The 17941-nt window shown below is 45.4% G+C and overlaps 1 protein-coding gene across 1 annotated transcript in view; it reads left to right on the top strand.

Annotated features, from left to right (window-relative positions):
- rnf123 (ring finger protein 123) overlaps nucleotides 1-17941 on the top strand; it is a 394669-nt gene that overhangs the window by 8541 nt on the left and 368187 nt on the right. The window contains exon 3 of the mRNA XM_080184629.1: nucleotides 15435-15519. Within this exon, the coding sequence (XP_080040755.1) occupies nucleotides 15435-15519 (85 nt within the window). The remainder of the gene's footprint in view (nucleotides 1-15434; nucleotides 15520-17941) is intronic.

Here is a 17941-nt window from a genome sequence, read left to right as displayed (position 1 = left end):
TAGGACTAGGGGGCACAGCCTCAAGATAAAGGGGGGGGCGGTTTAGAACGGAGTTGAGGAGGAACTTCTTCACTCAAAGGGTGGTGAATCTCTGGAATTCTCTGCCCATTGAAGTGGTGGAGGCTGCCTCGCTAAATATTTTTAAGACGCAGGTTGATGGGTTCTTGATAAGAGAGGGGATTAAGGGTTATGGGGACAGGGCGGGAAGGTGGAACTGAGCCGCGACAGATCAGCCATGATCTTATTGAATGGCGGGGCAGGCTCGAAGGGCTAGATGGCCTACTCCTGCTCCTATTTCTTATGTTCTTATGTTACTCTGTACATTCGGGATCACTATCTTTTATATTCTCGCTGTTGGTTCTTCCACTGGTGTGCTGTGGCAATGGGAGGGAGAGTGGGCCTTGATTCTCTGACTGGGGACCTTTTTTCTTGTTGGGGAGCACTTCAGTTGGGCTGTATGTCTTACGTCCTGCAATTATGTATTTAATATTTTTATGCATTGTAATCCTTTCATTTGCACAGGAATATATTCTTTTACAGTATCTTTCGCTTAAGTTATAGAAAAGATGAGTAACGTCACAGCAGAGTGCTGGATGGATGGATATAGAGGTGATTGGTGTGGCCTTAAGTCCTCATTTTAGGTGAGGAAAACCCATTAGAACCATTGGTGTTGTGTTTTTCTTTGTTTTTTTGTTAGTTATAATACGTCTAAGAAATCCTGTACTTATCCTGTCACGTTGCAGACAAGCTGAGTATCGTGGAGTGGACTGGCCTTATTTTCCTTGCCTTTGGCACTTCTGGTTTTTGTGCGTGCTGGGTGCACACGTACCAGGGGATGCTGACCACAATGCCGTGCGTTGTGATGTCTGATTCTTTGTATTATTTGTGTTGATCATTTGATTCGATTTGATTTTATTATTGTTGTGTGTTAGTACTAGCGAAAAATATTATTTCTTGTGCTATACAGACAAAGCATACCGTACTTAAGAGAAGGAGAGGGTGCAGAATACTAGGATGGAGAGAAATATCAACTTACTATGAGGTAAAAGTGTTAGAATAGAATTTTAAAAACAAGAGTAAAAGAATTACAGCTTCCAAAAAGTCGCCACCCTCCAGCACCATCTTGATCTTTGCTGCTCCTCTCCAAGTCTATATGTGAAATGATGATTGTTCAGTACTGTGTTGAATCCTGAGAATTTGTGTATTGTGCTGAATATAAAGTTGAGACTTCTCAATAAAAACAGTTTTAAAAACGTAGTTAGTAATGCAGATGGGATCGTGTCCTTCATAAATAGAGGCATTGGGTACAGAAACAGGCAAGTTATGCTGAATCTTTATAATGCTTGAGTTTGGCTACAATTGGAATCTCGCAGCCAGTTCTGGTCACTACTCTTTTAGAAAGGATGCCAGGGCTTTTGAGAGGTTGCAGAGATTTACCAAAATGGTTTGAGTTGAGGCACTATCCTCCAGGTTAGGTTGAAGAAGCTGGGGCTGTTCTCCTTGGATTAAAGGAGATTGAGGGAAGATTTGATTGAGATGTGCAGGATTATGATGGTTTTGGATCACGTTGACAAGGAAGAACTTACCATTAGCTAATGGGAAGACGTAAGGGGACACAGATTTAAGGTTTTGGGCAAAAGTTGCCATGGGATTATGAGGAAGAATTTTTTTTACACAGCTAGCGGTAATGATCTGAAACTCATTCTCAATGATTCACGGTTTTGGGAAGAAATTGGATGGGCACTTGAAGCAAACGTATGAATGTGGGAACGTATGAGCTAGGAGCAGGAGTAGGCTATCTAGCCCCTCGAGCCTGCCCCACCATTTCATCAGATCATGGCTGATTGATAGTGGTTCAATTCCACTTACCCGCCTGCTCCCCATAAACCTTAATTCCCTTATTGGTCAGAAATCTATCTACCTGTGACTTATACACATTTAACAAGGTAGCCTCCACTGTTTCAATGGGCAGAGAATTCCAAAGGTTCACTACCCTCTGGGAGAAGGAGTTCCTCCTCAACTCTGTTCTAAATTGACTCCCCTTTATTTTGAGGCTGTGCCCTCTAGTTCTTGTTTCCTTTTTAAGTGGAAAGAATCTCTCTGCTTCTACCCTGTCTAGCCCCTTCATTATCTTATGTTCCTATAAGACCTCTGCTCAGCCTTCTAAACTCCGAGTACAGGCCCAATCTACTCAATCTTTCCTCATAAGCTAACCCCCTCATCTCCTGGAATCAACCTGGTGAACCTTCTCAGTACTCCCTCCAAGGCCTATGTAGCCTTTTGCAAATAAGGGGACCAAAATTGCACACAGTACTCTAGTTGCAGCCTCACCAGCACCTTGTACGATTGCAGCAAGACCTCCCTGCTTTTATATTCTATCCCCCTCGTGATAAAGGCCAACATTCCATTCGCCGCCTTGATCACCTGCAAACTGAGTTTTTGCGATTCATGCACAAGGACCCCCAGGTCCCTCTGCACAGTAGCATGTTGTAAGTTTTCACCATTTAGATAATAGTCCATTTTACTATTATTCTTTCCAAAGCGGATAACCTCATACTTGCCAATATTATACTCCATCTGCCAGATCCTCATTCACTCACTTAGCCTATCCAATTCTCTCTGCAGACTTTCCGCGTCCTCCTCCACGCAATTTGCTTTCCCACTCATCTTTGTGTCATCCACAAACTTTGTTACCCTACACTCAGCCCCCTCCTCCAGATCATCCATGTAAATGGTAAACAGTTGAGGCCCCACCGCCGATTCCTGCGGCTCGCCACTGGTCACCAATTGCCAACCGGAAAATCACCCATTTATTCCAACTCTCTGCTTCCTGATAGGTAGCCAGTCCTCAATCCACGCTAACACTTTATCCCCAACTCCGTGTACCTTAATCTTATGCAGCAATCTTATAAACTTGCAGGGCTATGAGAATAGAGCGGGAAATGAGACTGACTGGATTGTTCCACACAATGCCAGCTTAGACCTGATAGGCCAAAAGATCACTACCTGTGCTGTAGATCACTCTCTGACTTGAGTGGTTGCAGCCTGTCACTCGCGTAACTTGTTAACATGGGTATTTTCCATTTTATCTGATTGCAATGGCGTGTTTTTTTTTCATTCGTGGGACATTGCTGGTAGGCCAGACCAGGTAAGGATCGCAGATTTCCTTCTCTTAGTGAGCCAGGTGGGTTTTTCAAACAATCGACAGTGGTTTTCATGGTCATCTGTAGTTTGTTAATTCCAGATATTTTTGTAATTGACTTCAAATTCCACCATCTGCCATGGTAAAATTCAAACCCGGATCCCCAGAACATTAGCTGAGTTTCTGGATTAATACCACTAGGCCATCACTTCCCCCTGTTCAATGTCAAATGTTGATGTAAAAAGTATCAAAGACCAAAAATCATGATAGAGTAAAATTTGTGATAAAAAATGCTTCCGTAAACTGACTTAATGGGTGGAATTTTCCTCCAGAATTTCATAATGTCATAGCAGCAAGGAAACTACAGTTTTCCATACCGGTCTTTTTGGTGTCTTTGGCATTGTAGTCTTTCGATACTTAGTGTAATGAAAGAACGTCCATGTGATTCATGGTCTTCTGGAGGCTCCAGGCATGTGACTCGCCAAAGTGGCCTTGCTGTGTGTCATTAAGTAGGGGGAGCTGCACTCAAATGCTAACGATATACACACAGTCAGTCACGCCAGGAAGGTGGCACCTCACACAGCTCGTCCACGATTTACAGAGAGAGAGCTGGGATGGCTGCTGGACACCCTGGAGGAGAGGAGGGCCACCTTCTTCCCTAGTGATGGTTGGCAGTCCAGAGGTCGGCCTGGCAATTGGGCCTGGGAAGCGGTGGCAGTAGCTGTCAGTATTCGTGTACTAATACAGAAGACCAGTGCTACAAGAAAATGGATGACTTCATTTGGGCAGCAAAGGTAAGTGTCCATCCCGTCCTGGCAGCAGTCCCATCTATTATGCCTGGAATGTCCATGTCCATCCACTCTCTGACACCTCGCAGCCTTCCAGCACCCAACCACCCAGCATCTGCCGTCACAACCCCTTTCTGGCCTGGTCCCAACATATGCCACCCGATTGTCCCCAACCTTAACACCCTTTCTAGCCATTAGACTTTCAATTCCCCTGACCCACTCCTGTCCCCACCAGAGAAGATGGTCCATAATCGCTCAGAGCTCGTGAAGACTGGAGGTGGGGTCCTTGAGCTGTGCACTCTCACTGCGTTCGAGGAGCAAGCCATGGAGCTGTCAAGGGAGGCCAAGGATAGAGATGTGACTAATGAACAGAAATGAGGAGCCACGAAACCTTCATTCGTATGATCTTTCTCAAATGTTGCAATCTGCCCAGATACTTGCCCCTCCCTAGCACTTACCCATGTATTTTGTTTTGCAGGGGATGATCCCAGTGAGGCTGGGCCCTCAGGACTCAGTCCATTGAGATCCCCATCAACGTCTCAGAGGAAGGCTCTGATGACAACCCTGAGGAAAGCATCTAACATTCGATACAGATTATCTGATTGCAAGAAGAAATTAGATATACCTCTTGGGGCTATAGGGATCAATGGATATGGGGCAAGGCAGGATCTGCCATGATCATTATGAATGGAAGAGTAGGCTCAATGGGCCGATGGCCTGCTTCCATTTTCTGTTTCTATCACACACACCATTCACCAGTGCACATATGGTCATCATGGTGGTTGCATTAGCTGTGAGATTTCTGGGTCACTTTCTAGTGAGCACAACACTGCCATAGATGCACATCAGGTGAAGGTGGCAATGTCCAAGGACCCGAGCAGGTGGAGGTTTCCCACAGCCAAGGAGACAGCTGGCCTTCAGTAAGGTGCTGGGCAGCTAGGATTAGTTATCCCAAAGCTGCTGGCAATGCAGCAGCAGAGCTAGAAGTTGCAGGAAGAGCTGTCAGCAACATTCTAGCAACTGCAAGGCTGTTTCGAGGAGTTTCATGGCCTTCAATCACAGGAGATGGTGCTGGCATTGCGTGGAACCCAGGCTAACGCTGAGGGTAATGACCTCAGTGGAAAGACTGGGGCAGGAAATGGTTGCCATGAGTGGCAGAGTGCAAGATATGGCTGAGTTGCGAGGGACTACAGCTGAGGGCCTTGGGAGCATGGCCCAGTCACAGTGGGCAGTTGCTGTGGGGATGCAGAGCAGACTCGAGGGGCATTACTGAGGGCTTGCACGCTATGGAGCAGACACATTTGGACCTCCAGGAGCTCAGTCCAGCCGACGCTCTGTCCAATGGAATGTCCCAGAGGCCAGTGAACACCCTGAGGGGGAGGAGAAGAGGCTGGAGCCCATGCTGGAACCTTCTACCCAGGAGACTGCGGCTGCACCCAGCACTTCTGAATCCCCCTTTCCTGACACTGGTGCATCTCATGGGCAATGGGATGAAAAGCATGGCCTTGGCACCCCAGTGAATGCCTACCTAAGGTATCACAGGCCACAGAGCGTGGAACACAGCTGCTCATCTCCAACTCTGATGTGCATCCTGGGACAGTGCTCCATGTGAGGTTAAAAAGTCGGAGGGTCACCAAAACGGCACGGGTGAAGGCATGCACTAGTTAAGGTTCTGTTAATTGCCAAATAGAAAATCACTATTAAATGTCATCGCACCTCACAGTTGTGACTAATCTCCTGTGATCCGCTTCCCACGGGGATGACTGTATTCCAACCATGCACGCAAAGGCTCAGAGCATCGTTGTTCGTCAGAGTTTGCGGTTCCCAGCACCTATGCCAGACTCCTTACTGTACGATACTCCAAACACTCATCCCAAGCGGTTCCGACAGTGCAGGCCCACAGTGACAGACAGTGTGGCATGGCATCTCCAGCATCTGCTGGTCCATAGGACCAACACCTCTCTAGCACCATTATCCCCCTCATCCCCAGGGCATTGGGCAGCATGCTGGCACTCCTGATCCTCAGTCAGATGTGGGCCTGGTCACCAGTGTGCATTCAGAGACCAGATAGGAGTCAGACTTGTGTTGCACCAGTGCAGCTTCTCAGCATGCTGCATAGTGAATTGTCATCACTCTCCTGCCTGAACCACTAACATAAGAACATAAGAAATAGGAGCAGGAGTAGGCCAACTAGCCCTTCGAGCCTGCCCTGCCATTCAATAAGATCATGGCTGATCTGTCGTGGTTCAGTTCCACATTCCCGCCTTCTCCCCATAACCCTTAATCCCCTCTCTCATCAAAAACCCATCAACCCGCGTCTTAAAAATATTTAGCGAGGCAGCCTCCACCACTTCAACGGGCAGAGAATTCCAGAGATTCACCACCCTTTGAGTGAAGAAGTTCCTCCTCAACTCCGTTCTAAACCGCCCCCCCCTTTATCTTGAGGCTATGCCCCCTAGTCCTACTATCCTTTCTGAGCGGGAAGAGTCTCTCCACCTCTATCCTATCCATCCCATTCATCATCTTATACGTCTCAATGAGATCTCCCCTCATTCTTCTAAACTCTAACGAGTACAAGCCTAATCTATTCAGCCTCTCCTCATAGTTCAACCCCCTCAACTCCAGCATCAGCCTAGTAAACCTCCTCTGCACTCCCTCCAAGGCTAAAATATCCTTGCGTAAGTACAGCGCCCAAAACTGCACACAGTACTCCAGCTGCGGCCTCACCAATGCCCTATACAGCCGCAGCAAGACCTCCCTACTTTTATATTCAATCCCCCTCGCTATGAAGGCCAGCATCCCATTCGCCTTCCTGACCACCTGCTGCACCTGCAAGCTGGGTTTTTGCAACTCATGCACAAGGACCCCGAGGTCCCTCTGCACCGTCGCCTGCTGCAGTTTTTCTCCACGTAAGCAATAATCCTTCTTCCCATTCTTCCTACCAAAGTGGACCACCTCGCACTTACCATCATTAAATTCCATTTGCCATTTCCTGGCCCATTCGCCCAGCCTATCTAGATCCTTCTGTAGACTCTCCACACCCTCCGCACAATTTGCCTTTCCACCAATTTTGGTGTCATCAGCAAATTTCGACACCCTACACTCAGTTCCCTCCTCCAGATCATCTATATAAATGGTAAATAGCTGAGGCCCCAGCACCGACCCCTGGGGCACTCCACTAGTCACCATCCGCCAATCCGAATAGCACCCATTGACCCCCACTCTCTGCCTCCTATTTGACAACCAATCCTCTATCCACGCTAACACCCTACCCCCAACTCCATGCCCCCTGACCTTCTGTAATAACCTCTTGTGAGGTACCTTGTCAAACGCCTTCTGAAAATCCAGAAAGACCACATCCACCGGCTCTCCTCTATCCACCGCCCTAGACACATCCTCATAGAACTCCAGTAAATTTGTCAGACACGACTTCCCTTTAACGAAACCGTGCTGCATCTGCTCTATCAAGCAGTTCCCCTCAAGATGCCTCGCTATTTCCTCCTTGATGACGGATTCTAACATTTTACCTACAACAGACGTTAGACTAACAGGCCTATAATTCCCTGCCTTTTGCCTGGCACCCTTCTTAAACAACGGCGTAACATTAGCCGTTTTCCAATCTTCCGGCACTTCCCCGGAATCCAGCGACGTCTGGAAAATAACCACCAAGGCATCCACTATCACCTCCGCCATTTCTTTCAGGACCCTCGGATGCATTTCATCCGGTCCTGGGGACTTGTCCACAATCAGCCCCCTCCAGTCTGTCGAGCACCACCTCTCTAGTAATAGTAATGTCATCGAGACCCTCCAGTCCTACCACCTTTCCATCTCTAACATCCGGCAAATTATTCACGTCCTCCTCCACTAACTCGCTTATTTGGCCAACCCAGGACCATCACCCTTGTGTGATCTCAGTGGGACCCATGGTAGATGGTGTGGACAAAGGGTGGATGGAGACAAGAGGAGGTGAGGCGAGTGGGTCAGGGTTAGAGCTGGTGGACCCCACATCTCCTATTTGGAGAACCTTATGATTAGGGCTACCCTTGCTGACACCTGTCCTCCATCCTCTGGTTTCTCCTCAGCCTCAGCCTTGTCCTCCATATCCCCCTCCTCCTCCTCCAGGATGTATCCCTGCTGCTGTGCCAGTTTGTGGAATGCACAGCAGACCACAATGATGAGGGAGATCCTCCGGGGGCTGTACTATAGGGCACTCGCAGAGCGATCCAGGCAGCCGGACTGCATCGCCAGTAGCCAGATGCATCTTTTGACAAAGGACCAGGAGGGAGCATAAGCCTCGGTATTGCAGCTCTGTGCCTTAGTCTCGGACCTCTGCACTGGCATCATTGACTGTGACCTTATATGAAAACCCTGGGGGGTTGGTCAGCACAGTAAGAAGTCTCTCAACACCAGGTTAAAGTCCACAGGTTTATTTGTAGCAAACGCCACTAGCTTTCAGAGCTGGTTGTTCCTTTGTCAGGTGGGTGGGAGTTCTGATCATAAACAGGGCATGTAAAGACACAAACTCAATTTACGTGAATAATGATTGGAATGTGAGTCTTTACAGCTATTCAAGTCTTAAAGGTACAGGAAATGTGAGTGGAGAGAGCATCAAGGTTAGAAAGGTATGTATTATTTTCAGATAGGAAAGTTAGTGAGATTTTGCAAGTCCAGGCAAATTGTGGGGGTTACAGATAGTGTGACATGAACCCAAGATCCCAGTTGAGGCTGTCCTTGCGTGCAGAACTTGGCTTTCAGTCTCCGCTCAGCAACTCTGTGCTGTTGTGTGTCGTGAAGGCCGCCTTGCAGAACGCTGAAGTGAAGAGAACAGTCTTGCCTGGTGATTGTCGAGCAGTGTTCATTCATCCATTGTCGGAGCAACTGCATGGTCTCCCCCATGTACCATGCCTCAGGACATCCTTTCCTAAAGTGTGTCAGGTAGACAATGCTGGCCAAGTTGCAAGAGTGTGGATGGTATTCTCATGAAAGATGATGTCATCCATGTTGATGATTTGGCATGTCTTGCAGAGGTTGCTGTGACAGGGTTGTGTGGTGTTGTGGTCACTGTTCTCCTGAAGGCTGGGTAGTTTGCTGCAGACAATGGTCTGTTTGAGGTTGTGCGTTGTTTTGAAGGCAAGAATTGGGGGTGTGGGGATGGCCTTGGCTAGATGTTCGTTTTCATCAATAACATGTTGAAGGCTCTAGAGAAGATGTCGTAGCCTGTCTGCTCCAGGGATGTACTGGACGACGAAGGGTACTCTGTCCACTGTGTCCTGTGTTTGTATTCTGAGGCGGTCGGTGCAGATTTTGGCAGTGGCGCTTTGGATCTGTTGACCGATGAGTCGAGCGTCATATCCTGTTCTTGTGAGGGCATTTTTCAGCCTCTGGAGGTGTCTGTTGTGATCCTCCTCATTGGAGCAGATCCTGTGTATACGGAGGGCTTGTCTGTAGGGGATGGCTTCTTTAACGTGTTTAGGGTGGAAGCTGGAGAAGTGGACCATCGTGAAGTTATCTGTGGGCTTGCGGTACAGTGAGGTGCTGAGGTGACTCTTGTTAATGTAACTGATTCCAAGAGAATATTCCATGATGAGGCTGGTGGTGAGATGGAACTTGTTGATGTCATCATACAGTTGTTTCAGTGATTGTGCACCATGAGTCCACAGGAAGAAAATGTCATCGATGTATCTAGTGTATAGCATCGGTTGAAGGTCCTGTGCAGTAAAGAAGTCTTGTTCGAACCTGTGCATGAAGATGTTGGCGTATTGAGGTACAAATTTGGTCCCCGTGGCTGTACCATGTGTCTGGATGAAGAACTGGTTGTTGAAGGTGAAGACATTGTGGTCCAGGATGAAGTGGATGAGTTGTAAAATTGCATCTGGAAACTGGCAGTTGTTGAGTGCTGAGGCAGTTGCAGCAATGCCATCGTCGTGGGAGATCTGGTGTAGAGTGCCGAGACATCCGTTGTGACGAGGGGTGCTCCTCGTTCAACTGCTCCATGTCTGCTGAGTTTTTGTAGGAAGTCTGTAGTGTCGCGACAAAAGCTAGGCCTCCTTTTGTACAATGGGTTTCAGGATGCCCTTGACATAGCCAGAGAGGTTCTTGCACAGGGTCCCATTGCCCGATACAGTGGGATGGCTGGGTGTGTTTGCCTCATGTATCCTGGGGAGGCAGTAGAGATCTCCAACACTGGGAGTATGTGGGATGAGAGCACGGAGGGTGCTCTGAAGATCCGGATCAAAGGCCTTGGTCAGAGTGTTGCGTTGACGGGTGTGTTCTTTGGTGAGATCTGCGGGTAACTGTCTGTAGTGGTCCTTTATTGTTCAGTTGTCCGTATACTTCTTTGCAGTAATCCGTTCTGTTCAGTATGACGATGGCCCCTCCTTTGTGTGCTGGTTTGATTAATGTTGCACTTGGTCTTGAGAGCGCGGATGGCGTTGCATTGTGCTTGGGTGATGTTCGGGGCTGTCTTGTGAGTGCGATTGATGAATCTGGTGTTGACACACCTTCTGATGGCTTGGGCATACATGTCAAGTTGAGAACAGTAGCCTTCCGGAGGAGTCCAATTGGTTGCTGCACTGCGGATCTCTCTGTCGACTGTTCCGGTTCATTGACTATCTCATTGTGTTCGCTGTTGGCCTCTTGCGGTTTGTGGAAGAACTCCTGCAGCCTCATTCGCCTGATGAATTCCTCTGTGTCTGCTGCGAGACTGATGGGGTCTATTTTGGTGGTGGGGCAGAAATTGAGCCCTCGGCTGAGAACTTCTACTTCATCTGGTTGAAATTTATTGTCTGACAAGTTGACAGTGGACTTCCCTGTAGTGGTACTGTGGTACCGGGGAAGGCTTGGTTGCTGCTGGTGGTGATGCTGAGTTTCTTAAGTTTCCTGTTCTTGGTATGCGTGTAGTTCCTTTGTCTCGTCTCCTTGGCAGAGTTTCACAGCTGGTCTGCGTCCTGAGCGCAAGTTGAGAATATGGATTCTATTTTGGTTTCCAGGATGTGGCGTTTGCTGTATGAAGTGGTTGAGGAGTATGAGAGAGGTGCGACGGCAAAGTGTCTCAGTGTGGTCTGTGACACTTGTCAGTCTGATCTGAGTGTGTTCATGATCTGTAGTCCTTTCGGTATCTTGTCTGCTTTCTTGCATCTTTGTAAAAACTTGATGTCTGTGTTGATGTGCGCAATCTCCTTGGAGATCCTGTCCACTTGGAGCCAGCAGTTTACGGTGTCGATGGTAGCCGGCCAGCCCCCCCCGCCCCCCCGTACCCTGGCAGTTTGTGCTTGGTGATACTCACCACCTAGTTCCCTTTTGCTACTGCTGCACCTGAACCACATTTTTATAGACCAGTAATGATTCGCGCTGGCGCGATGTCATGCTGGAGAGGTGGGAAGGGGAGATGATTGCATGCCAAACTCACTAATGAAATCCATTCAGATTCATGCAAATAGACTTCATGCCCGTTTTACACCAGTAAAAAGGGTCTGGGAAGATAGCAAACCGTTCTGCATGGGTGCAAATGTGATTCTTAGCTTCCCATGCTATTTTCCCAGCTTGCCACACTGATCGGACACGGCATGATGTAAGATTGTGCCTGGTACGTTTCACACATTTTTATGTACAGTTAGCAGTATAGACTGAAAGCTTTGACCAGGTATCATCTGGACTTGAAATGTCAGCTCTTTTCTCTCCTTACAGATGCTGCCAGACCTGCTGAGATTTTCCAGCATTTTCTCTTTTGGTTTCACATTCCAGCATCTGTAGTAATTTGCTTTTACCCAGCTTTTTTTATCTTACGCTGGCACCAAGGCTGCCTTGGACTTTGATCAAGAAAATTTCGATTCCAATTGGAGATAGGAGCTTAGAATCCAAGAATTGAAGTAAACCAGCAAGTCCTACTAAGCATTGAAGTTCCTGCAAAGTTTAATTAGAGTGTTAATGCCAGATTCTATTTTGAAATATCCTAGGCTTTTAAAGGAAGTAGGTTAAATCATTATATATGGCCAAATTATAACCTTCCAAAATTCTCTTGGTTCGGATACTGTTCCTTCAGGCTTGAAAATTCTCTGTTACACTGCTATTTAAGAAAGGTGAGGTGGTAATCTAGGAAGCTATAGACCAGTTAGTCCATCATCTGTTTTTTGGAAATTACTAGTCTATATTCAAACATAGGGTGACTGAGAACCTCAAACTTTTCAATTGATCAGAAAAAGCCAGTTTGTAAAGGATAGGTCTTGTCTGATGACCTAAATTGAATTTTTGAAGAGGTGACTAAGTTAGTGAACAGCGGAATGTCTGAGTATTATTTATATGGATTTTCAGAAGGCTTTTGATGTCAGCAAGTTGAAGCGTATTGAATTGAAGGCAAATTATTGATCTGGTTTGGAAGTTGGCTCAGTGAAGGAGTTGAAATAATGGGCAGGTACTGTAATTGGCAGGATCTGACTGGTGGAGTCTCTCAGGGATTTATGTTGGAGCATTAACTATTCACTGTATTTAATAATAATTTAGGTGGTTTTGAATGGCAAATCTAGATCTGTGACAATGACACAAACACAGGTTGCCATGGAAGTGTAACATTGTGAACCAAGAGTAATAGGTTAAATGAAAAGGTAAAACTGGGGCAAATGATAATGAAATGCTGATCTTAATATCTAGACAACTAGAGTACAAGGAGCTGGAAACCGTGCTTCTGCTATTCAAAGCCCTGGTGGGCCACACTTGGAGTACTGAGAGTAGCTCTTGACACCACACCTTAGTAAGGATCTCTTGGCCTTAGAGGAAGTACAGATTTACCAGAATGATAGCTGGATTCCTAGGATTGAATTTTGAGGAAAGATTTCAGAAAAGTTTTATTCTCTGGAATTTAGAAGGTTAAAGAATGATTTGGTTGAAGTTTGCATAATAAATAGTATAGGCAATAGGTAGAGTAGATTTGGCAAAAGCATTCCACTGGTTGAGATTCCACCAGGATGTATAGTTTAAAAATGAGAGCCAGACCTTTTCTGGAGGGAGATAAGGAAACATTTCCACATACAAAGTTTGGTTAAAATTTGGAACTGGCTTCTGCAACAGTAATTGATGCTGAATCAAGAGTTAATCTGAAATAAGAACATAAGAACATAAGAAATAGGAGCAGGAGTAGGCCATCCAGCCCTTCGAGCCTGCCCCGCCATTCAATAAGATCATGGCTGATCTGTCGCTGCTCAGTTCCACGTTCCCGCCCTCTCCCCATAACCCTTCAGCAAAGGTGTTATGGAATTGGGCCAAAGACAAATAGATGGAGTTAGGTTGCGTGCAAATGATGTAATTGTGCTTGTTTGGTTGGTGTTGCTGGCTGGAAGGATGGACTGTTACCAGGAGGTGTGCAGACATGATATATTCTGTTTATTCATTGACCTTATTGTATACTGAGTCAATTTCTGTAATTTGAGTGCAATATTTTGTCAATTGTGACCTTACCAAATATTTAATTTACTACTCCCAATGGCTCCAATCAATTAGCAGCATTCCATTGTCAGTTCAGAAAGTTTGCATTGACAAGATTCCCACTGTGGCTTCCTGGGTTTAGAATACACTCAGTTTATATTCCTATTAAATTCAAAGGGTGCTTTTGAGGGTTTTATTTCTCTTTTAGAAGAAATTATTCCATTCCATCTGTCTCTTTTTGTTCTTAGTTTCTTTCTATGGCACATACTATTTCCTATGGAGGCAGGTGACTTCCTCAGAATCTCCTCATAATGGGGAAATGTCTGCCTCTTTTCACAGTAAGAGGACAATGGTGAACAAGTCAACATGATTCTGCCACAAATCATAGTCATTTTGGCACATTGAGCCATCAAGTCAATATTGACTCTCTGTAGAGCAATTCTGTAAGTCCTATTCTCTCTCCATATGCCTTCAAGTTTATTTCCCAATATGTGCTTTGTAGTACAAAACTTGAAAATTGAATATGACATGTTGCCAAAGCTTTTCACCTTGCACTTATTAGGACAAGTGTAAGAATTTCAAACATTACCAACAGTTTATACTACAGGACAAAAGGGTCCTGACTGGTTGGCAAGTTGATTCTGATTTGCTGTGGCATTACAAAAGGGAAAGCATGGGGAGCGTTAGGCTTCCCAAGCCTCCGGGTAATACAAAAAGGCATAAGCCTTAAATATATTCCTTTGGTTTGCTCAGAATGGATCCGTGTGTATGAATGTATATCACTTTACAATGAGCATAATTACTATTGAATCTCTACAGTGCAGAATGTCATTTGGCCCACTGAGTCTACATCGACTTTTTGAAAGAACATCTTACCCAAGTCCACCAGCCCTGCGCTGTCCCCATAACCCCATGCATCTACCATGGCTAATCCATCTAATGTACACATTTTTGGGCACTAAGTGGCAATTTAGCATAGCCCCACCACCACCAACCCCCCACCCCCTGCCCCTGCCAAATCTTAAAGGTATTAAGACTTGATTACCTATAAAGACTCGCATTCCAACCATTATTTTGTAAATTGAGTTTGTATCTTTATTTGCCCTGTTTGTGAACGGAACTCCCACTTGCCTGATGAAGGAGCAGCGCTCTGAAAGTTTGTGGCTTATGTTGCCAAATAGACCTGTTGGACTCTAACCCGGTGTTGTGAGACATCTTGCTGTATTATGAACCAGAGTAGGAACATGCTGTTAGATTTGACCAGCCAATCATTGAGGTTGTTTGTACCAGACATTGCAGCAGCACCAAAATGTAAATAAAATGTTGCTCAATCGTGTGGTAGGCAGGGTACCTTTACTGGACTGTGCAGCAGAAAATATCATTTGCAATATCATTCAAATACCAAGAAAGAGAGGACATAAATTGTTTGGTTCTAGTTACATAATTAGGAGGGAAATAAAGAAGCACATTTACACACAAAGGAAATCTGAAACACTCAACCCCAGCAAAGCGCTGGAGGTCACTCAGAGCTTTGAGCGCTGAGGTCAATAAATGTTTGTTAGGTAAGGGTGTCTAGTGTACCAGTCCAAAGATATGTAGGTTAGATGGATTGGCCGTGCTAAATTGCCCTTTCGTGTCTGAAATAGTGTCGATGGATTAGCCATGGTAATGGGTGGAGTCAGGGGTGCAAGGTGTGGGAGGGAAGATTTGGGCCTGTGTAAGATGCTGTCTTGGAGAGTTGGTGCAAACTCCATGGGCTGAATGGTCTGTTTCTGTACTGTAGGGATTCTGTTGCCTAGGGTTGGATCAAATCTGGGTGAGTGGAGATGATCCAGCTGAATGTTAGAGCAGGCTGTCAGGTCTACTGTTATGTGTCTTAGACAACACCAGGTAGGATCTGAAATGTGGGAAGGGGAGAATGGTTCATAATGCATGGCTCCATTTCAGCCAATTGCATTCAGGAGTGTATGCAAGGACCATAACTGAATGTTTGAATATCCATGTGTTATAATAGTCAAACTATTAGGTGTGTATTTGTCAGAATTCAGGACACTGCCTGATTCCATACATTTCTTTTGTTGATGCAGGTTTTGTGAATGATAAACTCCTCAGCAACTACCTCCACCATACCTTCCCCAGCTCTGAGAATGCACAACTGGCTGCTACATCCAGGTACACCATGTTTAATAAAGTGCACCTATCGGCTTTTGCATTGGAGCATAGCTCTCACCTACATCAGCTGACACAGTGAGATGTGTATACGTACAGTGCCACCCACACTTCTGACCACTTGTGGCTGCATTTTTGCTGCCAACTTACTGATTGTTGAAGGCAGTGTAAAATATTCTCTGAACCCTATGGTTGTATCCTCACCTTTGTATTACTGTAAGGATCAGCAGGGCTAATTAAAGTGTAAGTGCTGGAATCAAATTGGGCATTAAAATGGGTGAGTACATGCAGTCATACACCTAAGATATTTGGGCATTATAATGAACACTAGATAGCTTTATATAATAGTAGTACTGCTTCTGTAACTTATTAAAATTGATCAGCCTTGTTCAATGTAACAGATTTGGGGACGTTTTTCTGTGAAAATATTACAATGGTGTATTATAATTCAGGTCAGAAAGTCCAAAGTAGTTTATGGACCCCACCTGGATGATATGCTTTGCACTTTGAATTTGGTTAGAATAAGCATGATATGTTTCACCCACTTCAGATAGGTCACAAGGGAGCTTTTATTAAACAAAGTTTATTTCAGAAACATAGAAAAACTACAGCACGATACAGGCCCTTCGGCCCACAAAGTTGTACCGAACATGTCCCTACCTTAGACATTACTAGGCTATAGAAATACAGTTAACATGTATCGAAAGAAAATGAGCAAGAACTGTTACCAATTACAAACAAAAAAAAACTGTGATGTTGTATAACCCTTAATGAATATAGGATATGTCTCAATCAAACAAAATCCCATTGATGCTGGAATTTAGTCCTTTGGTTGAATGCTGCAGCTCTCTTGATGCACACACAGACAAGCTTGGAGTCAGAACAGCTTTCCAAACACCAAGGAGACTCTAATCAAGCCAACCACCAACAGCAGATCTTCTACTTCCAGCTAACAGCAGACTCTATAAAATCACAGAGAGAGAATCATTGCTTTGGGTCTGATGTACACCCTCTTCTAAACTAAACTGAAAAAAGAAATATTAGATTTGTTTTCTGGGGAGGAGCCACCTGACTTTGACTTGTCAATCAACCTTTCCCCTCAATCCCAGAGTAAAAATAAACAAGACCCCATTTAAGCTATTGACGTAGCAATAAAAGGACTTCTAATAGACGGCCCAACAACAATGAGGGAAAAAACCTGAAAAAGTCTGCTTACAACTACAGAGAACATTATTTTTAAAAAAAATTCCTTAAAGGTACACTAATGTCACAAGTGAACAGAGAGCTGCAGTGACAGCTGCAAAAGCATGATCAAAGCTGTTAGAAACCATTTGATGTGGTTTTCTCTAGATTGAGTGTGGGAACAATTGGCCAGAATTCCTGCACGTGTATATTTTCCAGGATAGTGTGCGCATGAATTGCAGGTGAAAAGAGGGAAGGGTTTGGTAATGCTTGAACATAGAATCATAGAAACCCTACAGTGCAGAAAGTGGCCATTTGGCCGATTTGAGTCTGCACCGACCACAATTCCACACAGGCCTGTTCCTTGTATCCCTACATATTTACCCACTAATCCCTCTAAACTATGCATCTCAGAACATTTAAGGAGTAATTTAGCATGGCCAGTCAACCTAACCCACACGTCTTTGGGCTGTGGGAGGAAACTGGAGCACCCGGAGGGAACCCACGCAGACACAGGGAGAATGTGCAAACTCCACATTCTTTGCAGGTGGAAAGAGGGAAACGTTTGGCAGTCATTAAACAGCCAGACCATACCTGCTGTCTCAGTTTGCGTGTGGAGTGTGGTCACTTGGGCAAAGTGCTGGAAGGTGATTGGCACCAGTGAACTAACTGTACACCAGTGTGAGTCAGCACAAGGAAGAGAGAGCAAACAACATGAGCTCATCTCAGGCAATCAAATTAAATTGTAGACCTAGACTTGTCATAATTTGGCTTGGGGAAATAACTTGACTTCAAGTGGCTGTGAGCACATGGTGTTTCAGAACACTATATAATCCATTTGGTGTGTCATGTTACAAATGTAAAATCAACATTCCCCAAATCTGCTACTCTATAATTGGAGGCAGCCTGTTCCTGTCTGTAAGATGCAAAGAACATTGGGTGACAGGAAGTATAAGCTCCTGTTACTCAGTGTACTTGTGCATTTTGTAATTTACTTAGAGAGCTTCCTAGTTCACTTTAAAAAAAACTTTATTAATTTGTCAGATTTACAAGCCAGTGTGCAGAGTGGACAGGGCAAATCTATAATCCATCCCCTTGCTTGCTTCAAAAACTGATTCAAATTCAAATTGAATCCAACTCGTGTTCCCCACAAAAGTGACATACTAGATCCCAGCTGACAAGAACAGATATACCTCATCTCACATTTGATCGTTGCATTAGTGCGTGCTTGCTTCTGTGCCCC

The sequence above is a fragment of the Carcharhinus amblyrhynchos genome, chromosome 3, assembly GCF_965287045.1.
Source record: "Carcharhinus amblyrhynchos chromosome 3, sCarAmb.v2.hapA, whole genome shotgun sequence".
In the NCBI taxonomy this organism is placed as follows: domain Eukaryota; kingdom Metazoa; phylum Chordata; class Chondrichthyes; order Carcharhiniformes; family Carcharhinidae; genus Carcharhinus; species Carcharhinus amblyrhynchos.
This window is presented reverse-complemented; position numbering and strand designations above follow the sequence as displayed.